Below are 11,226 nucleotides of genomic sequence, written 5' to 3' on the forward strand. Positions count from 1 at the left end.
CTTCTAGTAGTAGGTCCAGAGGCTCATGAACACATTAAGATAGAAATGCACCCTATGCTGGAAATATTGATTCAAGAGCCCTTTGCATGTCTTTATATTAGCTTCAAAATGGAATGAAATAATTAAGGGTATGAGTGTAAAGTCCAAGGGCAGTGAATCCTGGCAGAGTCTAGCATGTCGAGGTCAGAGAAGAGTGAGAATAAGCACAGAGGCCAAAAAATGAGCATCACAGAGGGAGAAAGGTGGGGAGAGATAGGGGTCTAGCTGGGAGCCTGAAGCAGAGGGAATGGGGGCAGGGTGGACAGCTGGACTCTCCTGGGGAGGGCAGTTCACTACCCGGCATCCCTGTCCAACCACACAGTCTGTGGCAGGAACAAAAAGCCTACCTCCACAAACATCAGAGATTATTTCTAGTGTCTGACTCGAATCCAGGGAGAGACACTGCTAATCTGCAGGCCACACCATCTCCCTCACTCCATCTGGGGTTCCCAGGGGCAAGTCTGTCACCCACTATTAGAAAGGAGAAATATCTCCAGCAGCAACAGCTCCACCTGCCTGCTACCCAGCAAGCCCTGGCACAGTTACTGATTGAGCGTCATATCATTAGGTCCAGAGTGGAAAGCAGCAGCTGGACTGATACCACCCAGAGCGCAATTCCCTCATGAGCGCCAACTGCCATTCAGAGTCGTTCTGTTCACACTTTAAACTAGAATGCTCACCACATTCATTATCACACACATCGTCCAGAGAGCTCCCATCAAATGTGCATTATCTGGCTCTTAGAGGCAAGCAGTGGGAGGCAGGCCTGCCATTACTCACACAAGATTATCCTAAAACATCTCCAGAAGCAGGGGTCTGTGTGCCCCACTTCAGTGAATTTTCTTTTCTCCCTTCCCTGCTTCTTTATCTCCCCTGGGATGCAAATTTTTACAGTTCTAAGTCTACATATGACTGACTCATGAACTCAGCTGCACATTGGGATTACATGGAGAATTTTCTTTTCTTAAAGTACTGATGTCTGGGTCCCATTCTGAGAGATTCTAGTTTAATTGATCTTGGGTATGAGGTACATGTTTGGGATTTTTAAAGTTCTTTAGGTAATTTTTTTCAATTTTAAAAGTGTATTTATTTATTTTGATTTGTTTGTTTTGTGTGTGCATGTGTGGACATGCACGCATGCACCACAGTTCATGTGTGTGGAGGTCAGAGGACAAGTTTCAGGGGTTGGTTCTCTCCTACTATATGGGTGCAAAGAATTGAACTCACATTATCAGACTTGGTGGCAAGTGTCTCTGACCACTGAGCCATCTCATTGTCCCTCCTCAGGCAAGTCTAATGTACAGATAGACAAGTGTGAGACTCAGTTACTCAATAGTGAACCCAGCGCATGTTCTAAAGCCATGACAAGAGGAGCTGGGTCTCCCTGCAGGTTCCTGTCCAGGCCTATAGGACAAAGCCTTGAAGCAAACTTAAAATCAAACTTACTAGATAAAGCATGCTTTTCTGGGTGTAAATGATGGGACCAAGCGAAGACTCTCTCCACCTAGAGTGCTCAAGGCCGACCTTTATTTCAACACCATCAGAGTTCTAGCTGCAAGCAGTTGTTAAGCAATAGGGAAAGCAGAGTAAAGGTAGCTGGAAACACTCAAAGGTATGCATCACGTACACAAGTGCGCGTGCACACATGTACACACACACACACACACACACACACGCAAATGCACACTACACACCCCACATCCTACCACCCCCCACCCCACCCCACCCCACATACATATATACTCACACATCACACACACCACACCACATACACACTGAATCAGGCTTACAATGGCATTCTAACAGTATGAAATTTTTTGGTAGAGAAGAATGGACCACACTGCACCAAACTTTTTCTTTCTGTCACCAACCAGCTCCCAAATCATGACACAAAGACTTACTAGTTTTCAATGCTCAGCCTAGCCTAGGCACATTTCTGGCTAACTCTTAATTTAAATTAACTGTTTCTCTTTATCTACCTTTTGCCTCAGGATGTATTCCTTTCTTCTGGATAGCTTACTTTCACTGCTTCTCTATGTCTGTCTGTCTGTCTGGAAGCTGCCTGGTTTCTTGCCCCAGGTGTATCCTGTTCTAGCCTCCTTCTCCGGTTCCTCCTCTTTTCACTCCTAGATTTCTATTTATTCTCTCTGCCTGGCAGCCCCGCCTATCCTTTCTCTGCTTACCTATTGGCCATTCACCTCTTTATTAGAACAATCAAGTGCCTTGGGCAGGCAATGTGGAAAAAAAATGCACTGCATCTTTCCATAATTAAACACACATCCTTACATCATTAAACAAATGCAGCATAAATAAATGTAACACGTTTTTTGCCTAGTTAAGACAATATTCCACAACAGACCACTGTTCATCATTTCTGTGCTTGTGAAACTAGTTAGAAGTATTATGGGGGGGGAGGACAGGATTCTGAGTCCTTTACCCCAAAGCAGATTTTGCTGAGTGAGCTGAACTGCTTACAGCAATGTCCTTCCTCCTCTGGGATTCATAACTGGGAGATCTAAATCTGCTCCAAGCCTACCAAATGCTATAAATTCCAAGTTCCCTGAAAATTAACATCAGTGCATTTCTAGAAGGTGATTTGGTAATATGTCTTAAGAGCTTGAAATACTTCCAGTTCACATCCTTTTTTACCCAGTTATGTTGCTTCTTATCCTGAGGAAATAATTAGAGCGGTGATAAAAGATTTATGTATAAAGGTATTCATCAAAGTGTTGGTATCAAAATTGTGTTGCAGCAACTATGAAGCTACTATAAACTTTCCATACTATGCGACCATGATGAACGATAGAAAACGTTAAAAAGCCATGTTTACACATAATTTTTATTTATCTATTTAGTGTGGAATGCATGGCATGGAGGTTAAGGGCCAGGTTGCAGGATTGGCTCTCATTCTACCATGTGGGTTTCAGGCATTGAAATCTGGTCCGAAGACTTGAGGGCAAGTGTTTTTACCTGCTAACCCATATTGCTGGCCCTCAGACAATCTTAATTATGTTACAGAATCCTCTCAATATAATGCTAAATGAAAATAATACAAGTTGGGGCTGGAGAAGTGACTTAGTAGTTAAGAGTGTATGCTGACTTTACAGAGGACCTGTGTTTCATTCCTAGCACTCATATCAGGCAGCTCATAACTGTCCATAAGTCCGCCCAGTGGCTCTCTTCTGACCTCCACGGGCATCTGTACACGAGTGTGCATGTGCTCACGTGCGCATGGGCACACACACAGAGTTAAAATAAATCTTGCCACAAAAGAGAATGCAGGTAATTACTACTTAAGCAATTGATTTTTAACTTTTATTTTCAGTGTGTGGGATGAGAACCCAGGGCCTCGTGCATGCTGTGAAAGCACCCTACCATTGAGCTACAACCTCACGCCTTACCTTGTAGTCTAGTGCTAAGGTGGCTCTAACACAGTTGTCCATAGAAAGGAAAACCCTGGGATACTCTGAGGGGTTAACTGTGGGTACCAGCATTGTGTGATGTTGTTTTCTATTTTTTTCTGTATTTTCCAAGCTTGTGTTATATCTATATATCTAATTATATCTATAATTAGAAAAAAGAAAATAAAGGGCTGGTGTAGTGTCTCTGACCTGTCATTTCAGCATTTGGAAGGCTAAGAAAAGTAGATGGTAAGTTTGAGGCTATATATCAAGATCCTTTCTCAACAACACTCACAAAAAAGTGTTTTTGTTTTTAATGAAAGATTTCATTTCTTATGAAGAATCAAGCTTCCACCAGAGGCTGATCTCAGAAGTGACTCCTGTAAATTAACCAGCACCCTCATCACTACCCATGCTCTGCTTTTGGTTGCACTGGAGTCCTATAGTATATGTCTGGGCCATGTGACAGAAGGGAGCAAAATATTCTGTCATGCTGTCCCACTCAGGGCTGAGGTGAACATGCTAGACAACGGAATCAGTTTCAACCATGAGGGTATTTACTGGACACTCATGCTAGTCTGCAACACTGTGAACTCAAACAAGAGCTTTGAGAATTAGAAAGGTCCTGTTCAGGCATGCTAAAGGGTGTTGGTGCATTCTAGAAGTGTTTCTTAAGCATCTTCTGTGCCAGACAAGGCCCCCACTCATTCTACGAAGACTACTATCAGTAGTTCAGGTTGCTGACTGATGGGACTGAGAAGGTAAATTGGAAGCTAATGTTTGAAGTTCCAGGTAAAACAAACAGAATGTCACTCCACTCCGTTGTAGTCACTTGGTATGAGGTTGGGGTGACACATCTCACTAAAGTTGTTTTGCTCTCTTCCCCCTTCTCTCTCCCTCCCCATCTTCAGATGGAGGTGATTGTTGGGGACTTTGGGATTGTGGTGGTGCCCCGGGATGCAGCTGACACAGACAGAATCATGAATCACTCCTCAATACTCCGCAAATACAAAGTGAGTCTTCTGTCCTCTGCTGGTAGATCCCTGTGACACAGCCCTTCTCTGAAACTTCTGGGGATAGGAAGAGCGAGGCAACAAAAGTAGCTGTCTCAAGAGTTTCTATTGATGGAAGAGACATCTTGACCATGGCAACTCATCTTGGTTTTGCAAGACAGGGTTTCACTGTGTAGCCCTGACTGTCCTGAAACTCACTCTGTAGACTAGTCTAGTCTCAACTCACAGAGATCTGCCTGCCTCTGCCTCCCAAGTGCTGGGATTAAAGGCATGCACCACCATCACCTGGCTTATGGCAACTTTTATAAAGTAAAATATTTAATTGGGATGGATTGCAGTTCAGAGATTTAGTCCATTGTCATCATGGTGGGAAGCATGGCACTGTGCAGGAAGACATGGTACTGGAGAAGGAGCTGAGAGTTCTACATCTTGATCTGCAGGCAGCAGGAGACTGCATGTCACACTGGCTTGAGCATATGACACCTCAAAGCCCATCCCCACAGTGGCACAATTCCTCCAACAAGGCCATACCTACTCCAACAAGACCATACCTCCTAATAGTGCCATGCCCTAAAGACCAAGCAAACACATGAGTCTATGGAGGCCATACCTATTCCAACCAGCACAGTAGCCCACAAGAGGGACTAGTGACCTGTTTTCTTTCTGCTCTATTTCCAGAACAACATCATGGTGGTGAAGGATGACATCAACCATCCCATGTCTGTAGTCAGCTCCACCAAGAGCAGGTATGGCTGACAATAGTCAGGGACACTTTGGTCAAACTGGTTTAAATGTTTTCATAACCTGCCTTGGTTGGCTTTTCTATTACTATGATAAGAACCATGACCAAAGTAACGAATAGAAGAAAACGTTTGTTTGGGGTTTAGAGTTTCAGATAACGAGTCCTAGACTGCCATGGCAGGGAGCAGAGCAGCAGGCAGGCAGGTATGGAGATGGGGCAGTTGCTTCAAACTCTCATCTTGAGACACAATCAGGAGGCAGAGAGACCTCAAAGCCCACCCCCAGGGACACACCTCCTCCAATGAGGCCACACCTCCTAGTCCTTTCCAAACAGTTCCACCAATTTATGAACTAAGTGTTCAAACATATGAGCCTATGGGAGTAATTCTCATTGAAACAATCACACAACTCTTAAATTCAAGTGGACACTTGCCCAGCACTCAGTCTCCTCTTTGGGTTTCATGCATTTATCCATGTTTACTTTTAAATGAGGAAACAGTACATTCATTGCTCTTAATTGCCTTGAGGGAAGAAGAGGATGTCTTTAGTATTAGACTTTTAGTTTTGGGTGTTGATAAAGTCATGCATTATTTAGTAAAAGTATAAGCCAGGCCGCTACTAAAATGGTCTCAAAATTCAAAGTTTCAAATAAGGTAGTTGTGTGGTTCTCACTTATAGAAGTCCAAGGGGTCTGAGTCTGGTCTCTTCAGTCTGAAGCTACACTGTTGGGATCATATCTACTGTCTAGATTGTTCTCAGCCTGTGATAAAGAACAAGGTGAAGCCCAAGGCAGGAGGTTTCATCTTTAAAGTGACCAGCTCAGGCACTACGGTTCATACGCTCAGGAAGTGGAGGCAGGGGATAAAAAGTCAGTGCTAGCCTGGGTTGCATAGCAAGAGCCTATTTCAAAAATAAATAAACAGGGGCTGGAGAGATGGCTCAGAGGTTAAGAGCACTGGTTACTCTTCCAAAGGTCCTGAGTTCAATTCCCAGCAACCACATGGTGGCTCACAGCTATCTGTAATTGGGTCTGGTGCCCTCTTCTGGTGTTGAAGCGGACATGTAAGCAGAGCATTGTAAACACAATAAATAAATCTTTAAAAAAAAATAAAAAATAAATAAACAGAAAATAAATAAATACATACATACATACATACATAAACAGGCTGGAGAGATGGCTCAGTGTTTAAGAGCACTGGCCGCTCTTCCAGAGGACCCAGAGTGTATTCTTAGCACCCACATGTCAGCTTACAACCATGTATAAGTACAGTTCCAGGGGCTCCAATGCCCTCTTCTGGCCTCTGCAGGTACTGTATACATATGATAGATACATAGACATTTATGCAAGCAAAACACACATACACATAGAATAAGACTAAATAAATATTTTTTTTAAAAAAATAAGTAATGAAGTAGCCCAGAGTTGTAAGTAACCCATGGATGGAGGAAGGCTGGAAAACATGGCAGCTATGTATCTAAATAAAAACAAAATGGGGAGGAATTAATATTAGGGACTGTTAACAGTCTCCTCCATACACTTCAAATGGAAATGTCCTGTGAAATAGTGAGATACACAGGACAAAGAAGTTTTGAAGTATAATCTAAGAGCCATGAGCATATGTGTCAGGTAAAATAATCTGGCTCATCCAGCAAAAAGGCACTGGCTGACAAGCCTAACAGCCAAAGTTCAATCCCTGGGATACACATGGTGAAAGACAGAACCAACTCCTAAAAGTTGTCCTCTGAGTCTCATGCTTGCACTGTGCAACACACACACTCTCTCTCAGACACATATGCTATTGATTCATTGAGAAAAAAAATCCAGATCCAGATGAGCTCACAAAGTCAAGCAGTGAAGAGAAAGCAGCTATCAGTAACACGGCAAGCTTTCTAGCATTTCCGTGAAGGCCAAGGAGCAGTTAGAAGCCCCAACAGGGATGCCCCTAACTGAGTTCAAATGGAGATCATTGCCATCTTAGTTCCATATTTCAGGAAGTCAAATAAACCAAGGACTCAAATAGTTGACTGGATTTCCCTTGGGAGGCAATGATGGAGACTATCACAAGAATAGCAGCCCCTGGGAGGCTAGGGCAGAAATCAAGGATCGTGGGCAGGGCTTCGGTTCCAACATGGCTGCTCCTTAGACTGGGAAAGTTACTCTCTGGCCATACAAACCCCTGTGTTCCACTTGGTTCAACCAGACCAGAGTTTTCTGGGATTGGACTCAGACTCAGGCTTCTTTGCCAAGTCTGATGAAGTTGCAAATGTTATTTGGAGGCCACTTTTCAGAAAGCTTCAATGTGCAGGGAGACACTTCAGAACGTGCCTTGTAAGGTAAAGGCAGGGCTTGCCTTGAAGGCAGAGAGCCAGGCTCCATGCCAGGTTCAGTGACATCCTGAGACTGTTGTATAAGGAATGAACAGAGCAGAAGGCAGAAGAAAAATGTGTAGGAAGAATTGATTTGTCCCTGGAATCTTTCACTTGTTGCTGTTCCTCTGTGCACTCATGGCTATGGGCTCCTGCAGGAGGGAAAGGCGAGCTCAAGCCAAAGAATCCTCTAGAAGACCAGTTTTCATGAGGCCAGTCTCAGAGAAACTCAAATGGATAAACTAAGAGTTCTTAGGGATACACAAAAAAGTCTATTAAAAGAAAACAAAATAGGAAAGCTAAAATGTCAACCCTATGCTTGGCATAATGACTCATTTAATCCTTTAAATAATTGGATATAACTCATTTAAATATTACCTTACTTGTACTGAAGGGAAGGCTGAAGAAAGGGGCTTAACTAACTTGCCTAATGGGCCAATGAGATGGCTCTGTAGGTAAAGGAGCTTGAACCCAAGTTTGACAACCTGAGTTCAATCCCTGGGCCCCGCCTGGTAAAGGGCAGGACTGAGTTCCACATATTGTCCTCTGATCTCCGCATATATGCTATGGTACATGTATACACAGACAGAAACACACACACACACACACACACACACACACACACACACACACACACACACAGAAAGGAAATATAAAATAAAACATCTTCCCCAAGGTCTCTGAGCTACTCAGTGGCAGGACAGGATGAAGGTGTCACTTGGGAGTGGAGGAAGTCTGTGTGAGCATGGGGATGTTGCCAACACTGCTCACTCATCCCAGGCAAAGGCTACTGGCAGGGTGCTGGGGGCACCTTTAGACCCTTTCCTGAAAGGCAGAGGGCTGGCTAGGGCTGTGAACTTTCTTGGGCATAGCTGTTCACCTGATTGCTATTTCTTCTCGTGCAGGCTGGCCCTGCAGCATGGGGACGGCCATGTCGTGGATTACCTATCCCAGCCAGTCATCGACTACATCCTCAAGAGTCAGCTGTACATCAACGCCTCCGGCTAGCGACATCCAGCTCTCTGCTCTACCCTCCCCGTGTCCTCTGCCAACACTCTGGCCTCTCCAGCCACTGTCAGACCCCATTTTCTCTCTGCCTCTCTGTTTCTCTGTCTTCATCTTGACTGTTCTCCCTACTGGCTGACTTAACCCCCACAGTGTGGGGGCCTGCGAAGAACCGTGGCATTCCCATTCCACAGTCATCTTTGGATAAACTTTCCTCTAGTCTCCGGGTTGGGGGTGGGTAAGGGAACAGGGTGGGAGTTGGGGGAAGTGCAGCCCTTGGAGATGTACTGGTGTCCGTCTCCCAGCATGCTCTAAAGAGGCGACTCTGGTGCCATCCTCCCAGCATGCTCTGGGAGTGCGGCTCAGGCTCTCGCCTTCCCAGCATGCCCTTTACCACAAAGGGCTACTTTTTCTTTATTTCTTTCCCTTTGTCCACTTCTTGTAGAACTTGGATGGAATCAGTGTGTGTGGTTTTTATGTTTGTAGTCTTGATGCTTTCCTGTGGTTTACTTCCCTTCTGACAGGACACTATAGCCAGTCTCAGCACTCTGAGTGCATGAGGGCCACACCCAGGAAAGAAGGCGGAGCCTTTTCTGCTTCTTCGACACACACACACAGACAAGAACCGATGCACACAGACACAAGCACACACATGCACACACACACATGCACGTAGACACACACACTAGCAGCAACCCTAGACCCCTTTGGTCAGGAATAAGACTCTCAGGTTCTGAAAGCTGGCACACAAGTCTGGGAAAAGCAGGATTTCTCAGAATTTGAGTAGCTAGCTTCAGATGACCATGGTCATAATGCTCTGTGTCTGACTGGTGGCATTGTGTGGGTTCCCTGCCAGACAGGCATTTCCAGAGAGCAAAAGCTCCAGAGGCCATGGTAAGATGTGTTCCTGCCAGTGAGAGGAATCACAGGCAAGACCAAGTGCTGATAACCCCTTAATTTCTTTTGAAAACACACTAAGAATCCACTTAACCATAGAGATTCTTTGCTAATTGGGATTATTTATTGCCCATTTGGCTAGGAACTGCAAGTCCAGGATGATCTGGGAGAATGCAATTCGTTACCCTGAGGAGAATTCATGATCCCCACTCCACCTAAGGTTGCCCATCTGTGCCCAAAGCCCTTTCTTTCTTGGGAAGCACTCACCCTTGCTGCTGAGCTGCCCCCCCCCAGCAGCAGCCAATGCCCTAGGAGGTCTCCCCACCAAGCCAAGAGTGGTTTCACAACAGAGCTGTCTCCCATTTCTCCCCACTGTCCGCCCCTTCTCTCTACCTCCAAAGACAGTTTGGATGCTCATGCCCTGCCTGGAGAGCTAGTAGGAAATGACTTTTATGTTTTGTGTTTCACATCCGGTGTCTGGCTCTTGGATTTCTGGTTGTTCGTGGGGAATGGCTCCTGAGTGTGAGGCTCCTTTTAACTTCTAGCATGAACATGGCCCAGGTGGGACTGAACAGGGGTGATGTTCTTTACCTCCTGTTTGACTCCAGCCCCCTCAGCTCACTACAAGAGAAAGGAATGGAATCATGTACAGCAGCCTGAGCTATGGTTCTTTAGACTGTAGAAACAATCTCCAGAGGGAGGAGATTATTTCTATAATCTAGAGAGCCAACATTTGGCTAAAAGTCACAGAGAAAATTTTCAGAACCCGTTTGCTCCCAGTTCTTTGAAACCAAGGGAGCAGAACCCCTGAGGAGTCAATGTCTGGTCCAGGACCAAGCAGCCCATCCTGGGAAGCATGACAAGAGAATGCTGTTTCCCCAGACAAAAGAAAGCCAGGAGCTGGATTGATTGCCTGGGAAAACATGACGTCTTGAAGGCTCTGGAGCTGACAAAGGTCCACATGAGCAGACGCAAGAAGGATGACTTTTCTTGTGTCCCTTTGGTTCACTGTGCTCCTCCTCTGGACTCTGGTCAAGCCTCATTTACTTCACAGCCTGAGATGAGGACCCAGGCTAGCCCAGCACCCTTGGGCAGCAAATGGCCAGGAGCAGAGAGGGAAGGAAGGCAAGCTAAGGGAACAGGTGCAGAAGTGGGTTCTGGGAAGCAGGTGGGCGGGCTGTATCTTGATGAGGTATGTGAAAACGGTTTTCCTTTAACAGAAGTGAGTCCCTTCCAGGTGGAATTGTCCATTCACTTCCCTGTCTCTTTCTCCCTTATTTTTGGAGCAAAGGTAGAGCACACCACCGGCTCCACCCACCCACCCCCGCCCCGCCCAAGTGCAGAACAGCAGTGTGACCGTGACCTGCCCCAGCCAAGACAGTTTTAAGTGGTGCCTCGTGTGTCCTCGGGATGCTTGTCTTTGGGGACCAGCTGCTTTCCTGTGAAGGCTGGCCCATTATTAGCTTGGCCCAGAGATGCTGATGATGGCACAGAGTGGAATGGTCTGATCATTTACTGCTGACAGTAAACAATGTCCCTGCCATTTTTAAACAAGAGGCAGATAGATGGGCAGGAGGGAAATGTTAGTAACTCTCCTCCGGGGATAGGGCTGCTGGGACCTGGGTTGCTAGTCTGTCACACACTCCCAATCCCAGGTAGCCTCTGGGTCCCTGGCTTTCATTTTCTTTGAATGTACATTGACCAGCAAAGGAAGCCTCCTACTGAAGTGCCTGAAATCACAGCTGGTTTCCAGAGACAATGCT

General features: G+C 45.6%; 1 protein-coding gene across 1 annotated transcript in view; it reads left to right on the forward strand.

The window, feature by feature from the left end:
• Nmnat2 (nicotinamide nucleotide adenylyltransferase 2) overlaps window positions 1-9,024 on the forward strand; it is a 154,928-nt gene extending 145,904 nt beyond the window's left edge. The window contains exons 9-11 of the mRNA XM_051185986.1: window positions 4,352-4,453; window positions 5,132-5,199; window positions 8,467-9,024. Of these exons, the coding sequence (XP_051041943.1) occupies window positions 4,352-4,453; window positions 5,132-5,199; window positions 8,467-8,569 (273 nt within the window). The 3' untranslated portion in view covers window positions 8,570-9,024. The remainder of the gene's footprint in view (window positions 1-4,351; window positions 4,454-5,131; window positions 5,200-8,466) is intronic.
• Window positions 9,025-11,226: the final 2,202 nt, after the last annotated feature.

The sequence above is a fragment of the Phodopus roborovskii genome, unplaced genomic scaffold (assembly GCF_943737965.1).
Source record: "Phodopus roborovskii unplaced genomic scaffold, PHOROB, whole genome shotgun sequence".
Lineage (NCBI taxonomy): Eukaryota > Metazoa > Chordata > Mammalia > Rodentia > Cricetidae > Phodopus > Phodopus roborovskii.